This window comes from Saccopteryx leptura, chromosome 5 (assembly GCF_036850995.1).
Source record: "Saccopteryx leptura isolate mSacLep1 chromosome 5, mSacLep1_pri_phased_curated, whole genome shotgun sequence".
In the NCBI taxonomy this organism is placed as follows: Eukaryota; Metazoa; Chordata; class Mammalia; order Chiroptera; family Emballonuridae; genus Saccopteryx; species Saccopteryx leptura.
The window spans coordinates 212453602-212471736 of record NC_089507.1 but is presented as its reverse complement, the minus strand read 5'-3'; the positions used below and the strand labels follow the sequence as shown (position 1 = coordinate 212471736).

The 18135-nt window shown below is 44.0% G+C and overlaps 1 protein-coding gene across 2 annotated transcripts in view; it reads right to left on the bottom strand.

Moving 5' to 3' along the window:
• TRPC4AP (transient receptor potential cation channel subfamily C member 4 associated protein) overlaps nucleotides 1-18135 on the bottom strand; it is a 57584-nt gene that overhangs the window by 18571 nt on the left and 20878 nt on the right. For both annotated transcript variants that reach the window (XM_066384011.1, XM_066384010.1), the window contains exons 4-8: nucleotides 16453-16510; nucleotides 12985-13040; nucleotides 10528-10656; nucleotides 5673-5880; nucleotides 2869-3054 (exon numbers count right to left, since the gene is read on the bottom strand). In XM_066384011.1, coding sequence (XP_066240108.1) covers nucleotides 2869-3054; nucleotides 5673-5880; nucleotides 10528-10656; nucleotides 12985-13040; nucleotides 16453-16510 — 637 coding nt within the window. The remainder of the gene's footprint in view (nucleotides 1-2868; nucleotides 3055-5672; nucleotides 5881-10527; nucleotides 10657-12984; nucleotides 13041-16452; nucleotides 16511-18135) is intronic.

Here is an 18135-nt window from a genome sequence, read left to right as displayed (position 1 = left end):
TGCCTTTTTACTTTTTTTATTCATGTGTTTTTATTTATTTATTGTATATATATATATTTTTTTTTTACAGAGACAGAGTCAGATAGAAACAGATAGGAACAGAGAGAGATGAAAAGCATCAATCATTAGTTTTTCGTTGCAACACCTTGGTTGTTCATTGATTGCTTTCTCATATGTGCCTTGACCGCGGGCCTTCAGCAGACCGAGTAACCCCTTGCTCGAGCCAGTAACCTTGGGTCCAAGCTGGTGAGCTTTTGCTCAAACCAGATGAGCCCACACTCAAGCTGGTGACCTCGGGGTCTCGAACTTGGGTCCTCTGCATCCTAGTCCCACGCTCTATCCACTGCGCCACCGCCTGGTTAATCACTTTCCCGCATCTTTGCATGTCCCTTAATTTTTGTTAAGGACTAGACATTGTAGGAAAATACTGTAGCAACTCTGGACACTGATTCTCCTTCTGCCCTTAGGCTACTGTTTCCTGTTTGTCTGGTGCCCTGTCTAGACCATTTCAGTCAAGGACTGGTGAGGCTTGTACTTGGTGTCGCCACTCAGCGCAGCCGTGGCCATGTGCACAGTGTCCCGGACGACAGTATTTCAGCAGGATGCTCTTTAACCGGCTCTTTCTGATCTTTCTGCTAAGCCTTCTGCCCCATCTGGTCTGCAACACAGTTGTCAGGCCCCCCTAATTGCCGGCTGAAGGCCCCACGGTGTCTGACAAAGCCCTGAAGGCAGAAACCACTCCAAAGTCTGATTTGGTTCGAGTTGGGACGCTAGTGTTTGAGAATAAGGTTTGTTTTGACCTCAGAAGAGCTCTTCTTAGCTGTCTCCTTCCCTGGTTCTCTGGTAAAGTAGCTGGCATATGGCCTGGCTTTTTGTTCTCAAAAAGAGCTAATAGCCTCCTTTTATTTGCTTAACACCAAAATCTACATTGTTTTTGAGAATGCCCTTAGACTCAAACTTCCTCACATTCTGTTGTTACCTATTAACCGCCCCCTTGCCTTGCACAGTCTTGGTGTTACTGCTCCCAGTGGAGCCAGTAGCTACAAGTCCCCTCCCCTGTGTGGACCCTGTCTTGCTGAGCCGAGCAAAGGAAGACAGACCCGCAGAATTTCTTGGCCGGCTGGGCCTGGAGCACACAGCTTCCATACTGTGAGTGCAGTAGGGAGGTGGGCAGAGGAGAGGAGCCCCTCGCAGTATGCTAAGTGACATAACCCAGGCAGAGAAAGACATATACTGACCATATATGATATTCATATGTAGAAGTTAAGAAACCCAAACTTAGAGAAACAGAGTCGAGCAGTGGTCACCAGAGCTGGGGAAATGGGGTGATACTGGTCAAAGGGTCTAATCTTCCAGTGACAAGATGAACAGATTCTAGGGATTCAATGATTAAGCATGATGATCACAGCTAACAATACTCTATCATATACTTAGTAAATGTTGTTAAGAGTGTAAACCTTAAATGTTCTTAGCACAAAAAAAAATGGTAATGATATGATGAGATGAAGGTATTAACTAAGGCTGTGGTGGTAACCATTTTGCAAAATATGAATATATCAAATCAACACATTGTACACTTCACACAATGTTCTATGTCGATCTCAAAAAAGCTGGGAGGAGGAAAGGAGCCCAACACTGGCCATACTCAATCAAGAGTTTAGCCTTGACCCTGGCCGGTTGGCTCAACAGTAGAGCGTCAGCCCGGCGTGTGGAAGTCCAGGGTTCGATTCCTGGTAAGAGCACACAGGAGAAGCGCCCATATGCTTCTCCACCCTTCCCCCTCTCCTTCCTCTCTATCTCTCTCTTCTCCTCCTGCAGCCAAGGCTCCATTGGAGCAAAGTTGGCCTGGGCACTGATGATAGCTCCATAGCCTCCCCTTCAGGTGCTAGAATGGCTCCAGCCGCAATGCCCCAGATGGGCAGAGCATCGCCCCCTGGTGGGCATGCCGGATGGATCCCAGTCAGGCACATGCAGGAGTCTGACTGCTTCCTGCTTCTAACTTTGAAAAAAGTACACACACAAAAAAAGAATTTAGCCTCTTCAACTTGGAAGGTATTATAGAGCTGGCAGCCCAGCCTTCCCGTTGAGATACCAAATCGTTTCCAGGAGCTGAGGGAGCCCCCGTCTTTCTGGCCACACCTGCCCGGAGTGGAACCCCAGGAATTTCTACTGTCACAGACTCTCCATATTCTAAGTTTTAGTAGGTTTTCCTGAAGGTATTTTCTGCTAGCTGTATGCATGCTCTCAGAACAATTTCTACAGACTTTACCTGGCTAGTTTTTGTTGTTTTTTCTATAAGTTTTATTTATACAGTTTCACTGGGCAAGCAGGCCCACAGAGCTCTGCACTCTGCCTTCCCAGAATTTCTTCCTTCAATCTTATCTGCACAATTACAGTGAGAATTTCTGGGTTTGCCCAATCTGATGCCCTCCTGCTGGCCAGAGTCAAATGCTTCAGGGCTGGGCAACTGACCCAAGATGGGCCCGAGTTCTTCACAGGTACCCGAACCTGAACTAGGATCTTACGCATTTACTAGGCGGCCTACCCATCAGAAAAGCGGAGAGAGAAGACTCAAGAGAGAAAAGACAGCAAGAAACCCCAGGGTTCAGAAGAATGCTCTGGCTACTGGCTGCAGACGGTCTCTTCAATTGTGTGACAAAGCCCTACCCTCTCCAGTCAGGCCCCCTTAGAGGAAATTCAGAGAGGTCTCTGTCACTAGCTATCAAAGGAATCTTAATCATGATCTAGGATTCCCTGAGGAAAAGTTCCACTTTGAGCAAATTTCAGTTTATCTTCCTTGGAAAGGAGGGCAAGACTGACTCGTGGAGTCCTTGGGAAAGCACCCCCCAGGGGACTGAGCGCAAGTACCTTGACTGTGCTCCGATTCCTCATCAGCCACGCGCATCAGCGCATCGAGCACCAGGGCGTTGTCCAGCCACGTGTACCACTCCTCCAGCTCCTGAAGGAAGCTGGCTGTGCCCGTTGACTCGGACACCTTTCGAGTTGCCAGCTTGCAAAGCCGCTCCACAAAGCCAGGGATGCTGAGAAGGGCCGCTGTGGAGGAGAGAGCAAAAGGGGGAATCTTCAAAACAGAAACCAGCTCGAAAGCAACCAACCTGCCCCTCACCGGCATGGCGGGAATGGAGCCACGCTGCCCTGTCGACCAGACAGCAGCCAGCAGGAGAGCAGCCCTGCAAAATGCAAGGCCAAGCGAAGGCAAACTGCTGATAAGGTTATGAAACACATCGATGTTCGCAGGTGCAGGGAAAAAGGCTGTCTTATATCTGCTGGTGGGAATATAAATCAGAATAACTTATGCCTTAAATCTGTGTGCCTTTGAGCCAGGTAGTCCATTTCTGAAAATTTACCGTAAGGAAATAAGCAGTGATATATACAAAGATAGCTATACACAGATGTTCATTGGTGCGGTTTCTACATGACAAAAAGGTGGAAATGACTACATGATCAACTGCTTAGTGATTAATATATCCATACAATGGAATACAACACAGAAACTAAGAACAATGACACATGCCTCGTTATACAGGGACTCCCAAAGATAGGTAGGGTAGACGAGTTAGAATAGTATTTAAAAAAATTTAAATAACTAATATACCCACATGGTTCTAAAATCAAACATACTTAAATATTATACCTACTCCTAACAGGTGACCACTTCAGGTTTTCTGTGTATGCTTTCAGTGTATACATACCGTATATGAACAAGCAAATCCTATCTCTCTCTTCTCCTCCTGCAGCCAAGGCTCCATTGGAGCAAAGTTGGCCTGGGCACTGATGATAGCTCCATAGCCTCCCCTTCAGGTGCTAGAATGGCTCCAGCCGCAATGCCCCAGATGGGCAGAGCATCGCCCCCTGGTGGGCATGCCGGATGGATCCCAGTCAGGCACATGCAGGAGTCTGACTGCTTCCTGCTTCTAACTTTGAAAAAAGTACACACACAAAAAAAGAATTTAGCCTCTTCAACTTGGAAGGTATTATAGAGCTGGCAGCCCAGCCTTCCCGTTGAGATACCAAATCGTTTCCAGGAGCTGAGGGAGCCCCTGTCTTTCTGGCCACACCTGCCCGGAGTGGAACCCCAGGAATTTCTACTGTCACAGACTCTCCATATTCTAAGTTTTAGTAGGTTTTCCTGAAGGTATTTTCTGCTAGCTGTATGCATGCTCTCAGAACAATTTCTACAGACTTTACCTGGCTAGTTTTTGTTGTTTTTTCTATAAGTTTTATTTATACAGTTTCACTGGGCAACCACTTCAGGTTTTTTGTGTATGCTTTCAGTGTATACATACCGTATATGAACAAGCAAATCCATCTGGCATGAGTCCCCTGCCCTGCCTTACTACCAAAGTATCATACTATACACACAGTTCTGCGTTTTCCTTTGTAATATTATTCTATCGGTACATAGAGATTTTCTTAATTCTTTTTTCTTCAAAGCTATTAAATTTTCCATTATAGAAATATTCTATAAATTAAGCAGTCTCCTGTTGATGAACATTTAGGTTATTTCTAGTATTTTTTATTTTTTTTTATTTTTCTGAAGTTGGAAACCGAGAGGCAGTCAGACTCCCGCATGCGCCCGACCGGGATCCACCTGGCATGCCCACTAGGGGGTGATGCTCTGCCCATCTGGGGCATAGCTCTGTTGCAACCAGAGCCATTCTAGAACCTGAGGCAGAGGCCATAGAGCCATCCTCAGTGCCCGGGCCAACTTTGTTCCAATGGAGCTTTGGCTGCTGGAGGGGAAGAGAGAGACAGAGAGGAAGGAGAGGGGGAGGGGTGGAGAAGCAGATGGGCACCTCTCCTGTGTGCCCTGGCCAGGAATCGAACCCGGGACTCCTGCACGCCAGGCCGACGCTCCACCACTGATCCAACCGGCCAGGGCCTATTTCTAGTATTTTATTACAAACAAAGTTGCAATGAGAAACCTTGTGTGTATATGAGTGTGTCTGTGTGCACGTCTGTGCACGCGTGAATAAGGTATAAACTATAGGCCTAGAGAGGCTTGTGGATCAAAAGGTACAGGTATCTATAACCTTGATAAACAATGACTCTTAACTATTTTGAGGTTCTAGATCCATTCAAAAGATCTGAGGAAGGCTATGGACTTGGCCCCTCAAAATAATGAACAAGGCCCTGGCTGGTTGGCTCAGTGGTAGTATCGGCCTGGCATGCGGAAGTCCCGGGTTTGATTCCTGGCCAGGGCACACAGGAGAGGTGCCCATCTGCTTCTCCACCCCTCCCACTCTCCTTCCTCTCTGTCTCTCTCTTCCCCTCCCGCAGCTGAAGCTCAATTGGAGCAAAGATGGCCCGGGCGCTGGGGATGGCTCCTTGGCCTCTGCCTCAGGCACTAGAGTGGCTCTGGTCGCAACAGAGCGACGCCCCAAATGGGCAGAACATCACCCACTGGTGGGCATGCCGGGTGGATCCCGGTTGGGTGCATGCAGGAGTCTGTCTGACTGCCTCCCCGTTTCCAGCTTCAGAAAAATACAAAAAAAAAAAAAAAAAAAAATGAACAAACACCTAAATTTGGGATACTCTAAGTAGACTCTAGGAACCCACACATGGATTAATCTTTAGATACTGAAAAAGCCAGGTAATTTAGGAAGGTGTCTTAGAACTACAATCTTAAAACTGAGAGTTTGGAGACTCACCTTGGTTGATTTCAGCTGCAGAAGGCCCCAGGCTCAAGCTCTTCTTCTGCTGAGCATTTTTGGCAAGAAGTGTGTGTTTGTCGTCATTCCCTGTGTCCATCTCTGAAATGGTGACGGCCAGAATCCGGCAGAAATTAGCAAGCTGCTGCTGGTCGAAATTGGATACTAAGGAACTCAGATTGGGTACTTCATCTAGTCGAATCATCTCCTACAGGAGACAGAAATGAAACGATGCCCGTGCTTGGTTCATTCGCGACTGGATGCGAGGCCTCTGGCATCCCCTAAGAACGTGGCCACTTAGGTTCACATCCCAGCTCTGCAATTCGCAGCAGTGCAGCCTTAGAAAGGTTAGAGAACCTCCGTCAAGTCTCTATCTGCTCCTCTGCGTATGGGACAAATACCCCTTGTAGGACTGGTCCGAGGAACAAACCCTTTGAGCACCACTGTGCTTATTCCACCTTTGCTCATGGCTCCTTTTGCCCATTAAAGAAAAAAAACAAAAAACCAAACAGCCTGACTAGGCGGTGACGCAATGGATAGAGCATCGAACCGGGATGTGGAGGACCCAGGTCTGAAACCCCGAGGTCTCTGGCTTGAGCGCAGGCTCATCTGATTTGAGCAAGGCTCACCAGCTTGGACCCAAGGTTGCTGGCTTGAGCAAGGGGTTACTTGGTCTGCTGTAGCCCCTGGTCAAGGCACATATAAGAAAGCAATCAATGAACAACTAAGGTGCCGCAACGAAGAATTGATGCTTCTCATCTCTCTCCCTTCCTGTCTGTCTGTACCTATCTGTCTCTGTCACAAAAAAACCCAAAAAAAAACAACAAAAACCTACCACTCAAGTTTTATCAATCATAAATTGCCATTCTTGCTCCAGATGATGTTTTCTTTTTAAGAAAAAACGTATTTCAAATATAGCTGAAGGCCCCGATGTTTTCCCAGCCAGTTGCATTCCCTTCTCTCTCCCCAGAGGTAATCATTATTTTAGACTGTTTGTTATTCCCATGTTTTTATACTTACGAACATTTCCATAAACCCGCATGGTACTGTTCTGCACACAGTGCACATACCACCTTACTTTTCAGTCAATGTTGAGATTTAACTACACGGATGCAGGTGGCTCTAGCTCACTCATTTTTCATTATTTCCTCCACGGTTTAGTAAAGACTATGTTTAGGTGGACTTCAATTTTTCACTATTAAGCAGTGTTGCAATGAACATTCCTAAGGTATCTCCTTCTGCATATGCACAAGTAACCAATTACCTAGAGAAAGTGATAGGCATTCTTGCCTTTTTCTCGACTTTAATAGAAACAGTCCCAAAGTTTAACATTAAATCTACTATTTGCTATAAGTTTTAACAGATATTCTATATCAAGTTAAGGAATTTTATCATGAGTACTGAATTTTATAAAAATGCTTTTTGTTATCTGGGTATAGTGTTCTCTGTGACGGAGAAATGCCCAATCCAGTAGAAGTTAAGTAAATCAGCGGGAGGAAGAGTAGCAGGTGTTATCTGAGGGATAAAAGGATGTTTCAAAAGGAGAAAAGTTTATGTAATACGTGACATTTGCAGATTTTAAGAAAAAATTTTTAATTAAAAATGAATTTAATATTTGCATATAAATAGATCCACACAGTTCAAACCGGCATTGTTCAAGGGTCAAATGTATTTTAGTTTTATCTGACACAGACAACATATGGTGTGAAGCCTAACAAAGTGAACAGCCGCTCCGTGCCTCTCTGCCAGAGGGAACCACCACTATCCTGTTTTATCACTGCTCTGCCTTTGAAAACAGTTTGATCATATAAATATGATTGAGTTTGCTTATTTCTGAGCTTTATACAAATGATATACCAAACACAGTCTTCTGTAACCAACTTCTAGCAATAATTTCTGTGATACAGATGTGCTGTTGCCTTTAGCAAGAGTTCATCTGTTCCCATCACTTTCTAACACAGGCATACCTCGCTTCATTGTGCTTTGCTTTACTGCACTTCACCGATGTGTTTTGAACAAACAGAAAGTGAGACATCCAACAGTGAAAAGATTACAACTCACTTTATCACAATATTCGTTTTACTGCAGTGGTATGGAACTGAACCCACAATATCTCCAAGGTATGCTTGTATTCTTCTGTGTGGATAGAGTACATCTACCCATTCTCTTGTTGATGGAGCATAGGCTTGGTTTCAGTTTTTTGTTCTGTGTTTTTTGTTTGTTTTTTTAATTAAGCGAGAGGCCCAGGATCCACCCAGCAAGCACCCTACAAAGTGATGCTCTGCCCATCTGGGGCCTCCTCTCCGTTGCTCGGCAAATGAGCCATTTTAGCAACTGAAGCAAAGCCATGGAGCAATCCTCAGCACCTGGGGCCAACTTGCTCAAACCACTTGAGCCATGACTACAGGAGAGGAAGAGAGAGAGATATATAAAAATAGAGAGAGAGAAAGAGAAAGAAGGTGGAGGGGTACAGAAGCAGATGAGTGCTTCTCTTGTGCGCTCTGACCAGGAATCGAACCCGGGACATCCACACACTGGGCCAATGCTCTACCACTGAGCCAACCAGTCAGGGCCTGTTCTGTGTTTCTGATGCACATGTGCAGTTTTTCAGGGTGGGTGGGGGGCATTGGCTTATAAACCATGGTGACAGTGCCCAAGAATAAAAAATAAGTTTTCCATAACAATCTATAAGTTTATACATTCACTTAGGTGAATAGATATGAAACAAAACCTTCTTCAAACAATACCCTTCCATGATATACTTTGATCTTTTCTATTTAGCTGGTAGATCCATGGAACTGATTTCACAACCTCTTGGCTTCAATTTAGTGTTTTCATTTCTAAGAATCCCTGTTCTGAGAATGAGCTTTCCCACGAGTATGCCTGGGCATAGCTCCCAGGTGACTCAGGCCACGTCACTGATGTCATGGCCCTCAGGACAGTGCATACCTAGGTGCTGGGTCACAGAGTAGACGCTTGTTCAAGTAGAAAACAAAAAAAAGGCAAAGATATCCTGCTGATATGAAAAAGTATCATCATTTTAGAAGTGTTGCCAATGATATACACTCTTATCAAATTTGCTCTCTCTCACTATGGTCTTGATTTGCATTTCCCTGGTTATCAATAAGGTTAAGCATCTTCTCTTATATTTATGGACCATGTTTCTCTTCTGTGAAATGCTTGTTCAAATCATTGCTCATTTTCTACTGAACTATCTGCCTTTTTCTTGCCAATGTATAAGAATTCTTAATAAATTCTGACTACCAATCCTTTGTCAGTTGCACGGGTCACAAATCCTTTTCCCACTTTGTGGCTTGGGTTCCTTCTTTCTGTGTCTGTCTCCCTTGCAAACCGCACCAGGGTACCCAGAATGTCTAGCAGAACTCATCAAGACTTTTGGCAACAAAGAAGCAGCAATTCTAGCCTCCTCTGCTTACAGTGCCAGGGAGGCTGGAGTTTCCACCCTGGAAACCCCTCTCACACACTGGCTGGAGCACAGTCAGTGGAAAAATAACAAAGCCTTTTCATCAAGGGCACAAAGGGTCTGTCTGGGACCTGCACACATTTCCAATGTGTTCCTACAGACAATGGGCCACTTATACAGCTTCTGCCTGGGTGATAACAAACAGGACCTAGGGAAGAGGACAGCAGAAAGACAGCAGCAAAAGCTGGGGACAACACAAGGGACGTGGATGCCCTTTTCCCAGCAATACCAACTCCACAAGGCTGCTCTGGCCTCCTCAGTAGTAAGAGAAAGAAACCTGTCAATCGGCAACCAACATGGAGGCATGGGACACAGACTGGGGAAGTAAGTGTCAGGTCCTAGCAAGCATAACACCGAAAAGCTAATATAGTGATTCTCTTACAGAGGTCTACGGGTGTGTTTTCTGGGGTCTGCTAGTTGCCCAGGATAAAATTTTAATTTAGTGTCTTCACTTCAATCATAGTTGTTTTTATTTAAAAAAAAGCACGTTCTGGATCATTTGAATGTCCATCTTATGACCAAGTGGCCAGACTTCAGTGCTCATATTTGTACCTCCGGTGTTGGTGTCAAGTAACATTAACTGTTGAGAATTAATGGGAAAAAAACAGAGGAGAACTTAAGTGAAAGACAAAGGCTTCACTGCAGTTCAAATATAGAAAAGTGGTAAGTGAATGAAGTCACGCAGCTTGTAGCTGTAGGCAAGGCACGCTATGAAAATCTCACATTATAAGACCTCACATTATTAGTGAATGAGGGGCAATTTGATTTTGGCAAAGAAACATGAGCCATTACATTAAATTCATGAAGTCAATCTGAACTTTTGAGTTTTATAATTGGTTTGATGTCAATTTGTGTATGTGTTTAGGTTTTAAAAGTCATATAAGACCCATTCGTATAAAAAGTATAACTGAGCCTTTACTTGAATATATTTAAGTAACAAAAAAATAATTTAACATTAGGAGTGCGGAAGAATTTTTCTTTTAAAAGAGTTCTGTACAGCCTGACCAGTGGTGGCGCAGTGGACAGAGCATTCACCTGGGATCCGGAGGTCCCAGGTTCAAAACCCCGGGCGCCAGCTTAAACACAGGGTCACCAACTTGAGCGTGGGATCATCACATGATCCCACGGTCACTGTCTTGAGCAAGGGGTCACTGGCTCGGCTGGAGGCCCCCACCCCAGTTAAGGCACATGAGAAGCAATCAATGAGCAACTAAAGTGCTACAACTACGAGTTGATGCTTCTCATCTCTCTCCCTTCCTCTCTCTCTTAAAAAAAGAAAAAGCATTCTGTACATTAATTCAGGTTTCAGAATCCAATCATCTGAGACACCCTCCCCCACCTCGTTATCTACCTGTTGAAGACATAGCTCACCTTTTTAACACCCAAAATATCTTCAATGAGGGTTGCTGTTTGTAAGAATGTCTTCTTACTCGTCATCAGTGTAAACAGAAAAATCACGAAGTCATTTTTTTCTGCCAAACGTTTTGTAACTCCTTCCGTCTATCACAAGGGAGGAGAGAAAAGGCAGACTATGTTATAAATACAAATATGTATATCAGGAGCAAGATATCCCTTCCAGACACTGGAAACAAAATCCACATTTTATCAATTCTTGGCTTAGGCCTTAAATCCCTAAAACTATATGTACAAATCCATTTTTCTGGGGAGAGTTTTTTCCATAATCCTCACAGGTTCATGACCTAGTTCTGCTTGGTATCTAACTCAGGAGCTATAAATTGACACACAGTAGGCCAAGTTTTTGTTGTTTTTTTTTTTTGTATTTTTCTGAAGTTGGAAACGGGGAGGCAGTCAGACAGACTCCCGCATGTGCCCGACCGGGATCCACCCGGCATGCCCACCAGGGGGCAACGCTCTGCCGCAACCAGAGCCATTCTAGCGCCTGAGGCAGAGGCCATAGAGCCATCCTCAGCACCCAGGCCAACTTTGCTCCGATGGAGCCTTGGCTGTGGGAGGGGAAGAGACAGAGAGGAAGGAGAGAGGAGAGGTGGAGAAGCAGATGGGCGCCTCCGTGTGCCCTGGCCAGGAATCGAACCCGGGACTCCTGCACGCCAGGCTGACACTCTACCACTGAGCCAACTGGCCAGGGCAGTAGGCCAAGTTTTATTTGACTAGCAGTACTTTTAAAATTTTGAGTTTAAATATCTTTCAGGGAGTATATGCTCACTCCAGGTTTGTCACAATTTGCACAAGTCCCCACTCCAACCCAGGCAACTTCAAACACTGTTTTCTGGGCAGTCCCTGAAGGACTAGTATTTGCAACTCAAAAAGCCAATTAGTGATGGAGTCAACTACTTAAGACAGTCTTTTTTTAAAATAAGGACAATTTCTTAGTGGCCTTAGCTACAAAAATAATTGTACATTTCCTGAACAATTAGCTTATTTTCACCTTATAGCTGTGACTATAACTATCTGTGCCACTAGCTACAGTGCTTGAACTTGAGATGTGCTGAGTGCAAAAAACACTACATTTTAAAAGGTCAGTACAAAATAAAAAGATTATAAATATGATATCTATATTTTCAATTTTAAACTTTTAAAATTAATTTGACTTATTCCTACCGTTTTGCTTCCTTTCTAAAAGAAAGGTTGCTACAAGGAAACGTGCAGTCACCGAAGTGGCTTGCAGGGTATCTCCAGTGCACAGCACTGTTGCAGATGCTGAGCTGGTAAATATGGAAACATATTTCCCTATTTGTGTTGGGTGCTAAGAAGCTTAAGCCCAACTTTGTGCACCATCCATAACACAGATGATTTAAGGTCTACGCTGTTTTATCGGACCAGTTCCTAGATGTAAGTTATACCCTTTCCTTATTTTATCCTTTTCATTCTTACCTACTTCTAAAATATATGATTTTGGTAGGTTTTACAGATTCCTGTGAGACATCTGAACGTTTCCCAGCAAGCAGGCCTCACGTCTCCAATGGCACTTGTTTCATTCTCCCACGTGCTGTAATTCACTGTTTACTGTTTGCCACATAAGTTCCTAAAGACAGGTCCTGTGTCTTATAACAACTAACATTTGTACACTGCTTTCCAAGGTACTTTTCCCTCTGTCACTTCACTTAGTCCTCACCACAACCCTATGCTGTCAGAAACTGAAAACTTTGGGAGGACAACTAACAGACACTAAGCCAAAGTCAGAACCCAAAATCCAGTTCTAGCACTAAAGTGCTTCCTTTATTCACCATTCTTTCCCACTCAGTGGTCGGTGCAGCAGTGTCAATATATAAGGGGGGCTTCTGGTTGTTTGGTCTTCTTACAAGGAAAAGGAGGAACAGGCATGATGAGGTTAAAAGGGGTCTTAAAGGTCACAGACACTCTTCCAATGCTTGTACCCCTTGACAAGTAATTGTTCAGTCTCTGCTTGGCTACATCCACGGTTAAAGGAGTTCAGGACCTGAGGAAGTAACCCTGGCTCTTAACAATTACAGTTGACCCTTAAACAATACCGAGGTTATGTGCAATTGAAAATCCACACGTCAGTAGTCAGCCCTGCGCACCTACAAATTCCCACATGAGGACCGAAAGGACAGCCGACTTAAACAATGTAGGTTTCAACTGCACACATCATACATGGGTGGACCTGTGCAGTTCCAACTCGTGTTGCTTAAGGATCAACTGTACTATGAAATTCTGCCTCCCCACCATGTCTACCTGTTGATTCTGGTTCTCAGACACACATAAAGTAAGCCCAACTCCTGCAATGTCTGAGACAGCTCTCACATCTGCCATCCTCACTTGACTCTTCCCTTCTCAAGCACTGCAGATGTGGAGGGAATACCGCAGCCCAGAGGCAAGGGTACTTACACAGACACAGGTATTATACAGGATGCTCAGGCAGTCCTTGGACATCTCATCACTTACTGCAAGCAAAACAGAGGGGGGGGTGTCATTGGTTATTTTTCTCATTGAAAAGACAGTATAACTATTAAATTTTTAAAAAATAAAAACAAGCCTGACCAGGCGGTGGTGCAGTGGATAGAGTGTCGGACTGGGACGCGGAGGACCCAGGTTCGAGACCATGAGGTTGCCAGCTTGAGCGCAGGCTCATCTGGCTTGAGCAAAGCTCACCAGCTTGGATCCAAGGTCACTGGCTCAAGCAAGGGGTTACTCGGTCTGCTGAAGGCCCACAGTCAAGGCACATATGAGAAAGCAATCAATGAACAACTAAGGTGTCGCAACAAAAAACTGATGATTGATGTTTCTCATCTCTCTCCGTTCCTGTCTGTCTGTCCCTATCTATCCCTCTCTCTGACTCTGTCTGTAAAAAAATAAATAAATAAAATAAAAACAATTCCTCATCATCTCCTCCTAGTCCTTATTTAACAAGATTTTCATGGTGCCCATCAGAACCTACACACCAATGTGTACACTGCTTTTGGTCTGATATAGTAGCCATTTTCTTTTCTTTTTTTTCTTCCCTTTTTTTTTTTTTTTTCTTTCATTTTTCTGAAGCTGGAAACAGGGAGAGACAGTCAGACAGACTCCCGCATGCGCCCGACCGGGATCCACCTGGCACGCCCACCAGGGGTGACGCTCTGCCCACCCGGGGGTGATGCTCTGCCCATCCTGGGCGTCGCCATGTTGCGACCAGAGCCACTCTAGCGCCTGAGGCAGAGGCCACAGAGCCATCCCCAGCGCCCGGGCCATCTTTGCTCCAATGGAGCCTTGGCTGCGGGAGGGGAAGAGAGAGACAGAGAGGAAAGCGCGGCGGAGGGGTGGAGAAGCAAATGGGCGCTTCTCCTGTGTGCCCTGGCCGGGAATCGAACCAGGGTCCTCCGCACGCTAGGCCGACGCTCTACCGCTGAGCCAACCGGCCAGGGCGATATAGTAGCCATTTTCTTATTATACTCCATAGTCTTCATATTTTCATCTGTGGTAATATCATTATTTAAAATAAGCCATGTTCCCTTTGTAGTTTGCTCAGAATATATCCAAGGTTTTTGTTTTAGTTTCTTTTTGCTCTTTAAATAGACAAAAAAAAATTTAGTATGAGTATAGCCTTTTTCTGCTTGTGATGACTTGGTTCCTTAAGAGACATTTCCCAAAAGCTGAATTCCTAGAATCCAAAGGACAAGCATATCAATGCCTCTTGCTAGAAATTTCTATCGGAAGTTCTAGTAGCAGCAAATAATTATATCATTATTACTACAGATTTCTAGAATGTTTTTTTGGGGGTGGGGTTATTTACGTTAGGGAAATGGCTTTTAATGCCTGACCTATCAAATCTAAGAAAGAACTAGCTACTTCTCTGTAAGCAGGAACAGGAGAGTAGCACAAAAAGGAAAATCATTTTCATGACCCCCCCATACTAGGAGGTGATAAAACTGAGTATGAACCATGTTTGATTTCCAAAAAAACATTTCCACTTACTCTTATGCTACTATAACCTCTAAAAATGCTAGGACTCCTTCTGAGATCCCAAAGGGCATAATCTTGAGATAATGCAGGTGTCCTGTATCCCTCCACCACTACCTTTCAACCTCCTGGGGCTTTTTGATTTACTTTATGACTTCAAAGCAGGCTGGAATACCAGACCAGTATATTTCAGTATTTCTAGACCTTTCTTTTTTGTTCTTGTCGTTTCCACTTATTTACGCATTTATTGATTTTTTTTTTTTACAGGGACAGAGAGAGTCAGAGAGAGGGACAGATAGGGACAGACAGACAGGAACGGAGAGAGATGAGAAGCATCAATCATCAGTTTTTTTGTTGCGACATCTTAATTGTTCATTGATTGCTTTCTCATGTGTGCCTTGATCATGGGGCTTTCAGCAGACCGAGTAACCCCTTGCTCGAGCCAGAGACCTTGGGTCTAAGCTGATGAGCTTTTTCTTTTTTTGCTCAAGCCAGATGAGCCCGCGCTCAAGTTGGCGACCTTGGGGTCTTGAACCTGGGTCCTCTGCATCCCAGTCCAACGCTCTATCCACTGCGCAACCGCATGGTCAGGCGATTTTTTTTTTTAACTGGTTGATTCTTGTATGTACCCTGACCAGGGATCAAACCAGCAACCCTGGCAATATTCCAACTAAGCTAACCAGCCAGAGCTAGATCTTTCATTTCTGAAGCAAACTGAAATTCACTCATTCATCAAATATTTATTCAGCACCAATTCTAGAGCAGATTTACTTATAAATCCAGAGGGAGAGAGAATAAGTAAATACATCAACAAGTAATTACAAGATGCTACTTGCTATGAGGGTTATGAGTAGACTAAGAACAGAAGAACCAACTTAGAAAGAAAAGCCAAATAGGAATATTTAAAAATGAATATGAATCCTCTTAACTGCTATTGTACCTACAGATAAGGTCTTACATAGTATGTCATGTTGTTAGGGAGAAAAATTTTAATAATTAAAAAAACACATATGTGATATTTGTAGAAGGGCAGTCATCAAAAATTAAGTGATTGCTGGCTTTTAATGCCAACTATAATGCACTTAATTTTTTTTTAAATTAGATACTGAATACCTAAAAAGAATATTTGTAAGATGCATACATTATTAGAAAGAGTACCGGAATAATAGTCACATACCCACCAGCCATCTTAGGAAATAGCGCACTGCCAAACCCTTTACTCTTTTTTTTTTTTTAAGGCACACTCTTAGGTAAGAGGTGCTTTATTTATTTATTTATTTTTTTTTTTTAATTTTTATTCATTTTAGAGAGGAGAGGGAGGGACAGAGAGGAGAGACAGAGAGAGAGAAAGGGGGAGGAGCTGGAAGCATCAACTCCCATATGTGCCTTGACCAGGCAAGCCCAGGGTTTTGAACCGGCGACCTCAGCATTTCCAGGTCGATGCTTTATCCACTGCGCCACCACAGGTCAGGCAAACCCTTTACTCTTTATTATATGCACTCGGGTAATGATGAATTTCTTACAAAGAGCAGATGTCACCTTTATAATAACAAAAAAATTATTTAAAGAAAGGTGGCCTTGCCAGGTTATTGCTTACTCTCTCAATGAACTATATATGAGAAGACTTTCCAAAGAAAAAAATAAAAGCTGGACCCAAAGGCTATTAGAAAAGTACAAAGCTGTAATTCTTCTAGCCCAGTTTTCCACACATTTTCTCTCAAGGCACGAGACTGTGTTTCTACCTAGTATAAAATGAGTAACTATAGTTGCTAAGCTGGGACTGGAGAGTACCTTGCAGTTGACTGTAAGGCATGTCCTCACCAGTTCGAGTTAGAAAGGAAAAGAAGAGAAACTCCTAGCAACCACCATCACATCAGCAGGCTGGAAAAGGAGGAAGTGGCTGACAAGTATACTTACTTTTCAATTTCTGTCCCCGGATAGAGACTGTAGGCCTCATAAGAATTTCTACAAGGAGCTAGAAAAGAAAAAAAATTTTAAATAAAAATTTCAAAATTGATTCAAAGCACAACTTATAAAACAATCTTCACTATGCTAACTCATGGCCCAAGTATCTGTACCAGTATTACAAGAGCCTCCTGTTCCCAACACAGGCGATGGCAGTGAGGTTCGGGCAGCTTAGTCGCCGACTCCCCAGAAAGCCTGGGCAAGTCAGTGCCCCTCCGCGGCCTCAGTGTTCTCAGTTTTAAAAACAAGCATATTAGATTAAGTAATCTCTGGGATCCAATGTGGCTTTAATTCTTTTAAAGCTGCAGAATATCAGTGATTCTTTTGCTTAAAGAACATTTTTCTCTTAGAAATGTAAGTTTATAAAAAGAATCTCTAAGACACCACAAACTGTTCATACTGATTTCTACAGGGGCGAGGGGTAACATGCGTTCATTTTTCATTTTATAGGCTTTTAATACAACACATAATTTTGCTTAAATTTAATTTACAATAAGCATGCATTTAAAAACTCATGCTGTTGAGACAAACAGGGACAATTTACAATTATATTTTAATTTTTTTATTATTATTATTTTTTTTGGTATTTTTCTGAAGCTGGAAACGGGGAGAGACAGTCAGACAGACTCCCGCATGCACCCGACCGGGATCCACCCGGCACGCCCACCAGGGGGCGACGCTCTGCCCACCAGGGGGCGATGCTCTGCCCCTCCAGGGCATTGCTCTGTTGCGAACAGAGCCACTCTAGCGCCTGGGGCAGAGGCCAAGGAGCCATCCCCAGCGCCCGGGCCATCTTTGCTCCAATGGAGCCTCGCTGTGGGAGGGGAAGAGAGAGACAGAGAGGAAGGAGAGGGGGAGGGGTGGAGAAGCAGATGGGCGCTTCTCCTGTGTGCCCTGGCCAGGAATCGAACCCGGGACCTCTGCACACCAGGCCGACGCTCTACCACTGAGCCAACCGGCCAGGGCACAATTTACAATTATAAAAGGGTCAATCCATTAGGGGAATATAACAATTATAAACAAGAGAGCCTCAAAATAAAGTAAAAGCAGACAGAATGGAAGGGAACAGGCAATTCAAAAGTAATAGTTGAACACTTCAATACCCCACTTTCGATATGAACAACTGGACAACAGCAGAGAAACAGACAACTTGAAAAGAATAAACCAACAGCAGAGGGAGTCTGGAAAGAATAATGCACCTAACTGAAGGTCATTGATGGGCAAAGTGACCCAAGCAAAAGCCCGTATTTATGAACAGACTGAGATTCCTGGAGAAGCTATACTAACTCAGTGCAGGAGAGCAAATCCCCACATAAATCAAGAACCATTGATCCAAAGAGATTCTACGGTGGTATAGTCACCTGCTATAGAAAGCCACATTTTCACTAAAAATAGACACGAGGCTAGAGATCACGTTATTTTCTTCCTATAAATACAATGGTTTCTATTAAATAAATTGCTGGATGAATGATTCAGAAGTGAGGGTGCGGAGGGTCCCTTGAGCTGACTAGTAAGTAAATGGTCCAGGGTGACTGAGACTGCTGAGAGTGAAAGCTGAGCAGAAAATAAAGAATAAAGTCTATGGCCTGACCAGGCAGTGGTGCAGTGGATAGAGCGTCAGACTGGAATGCGGAG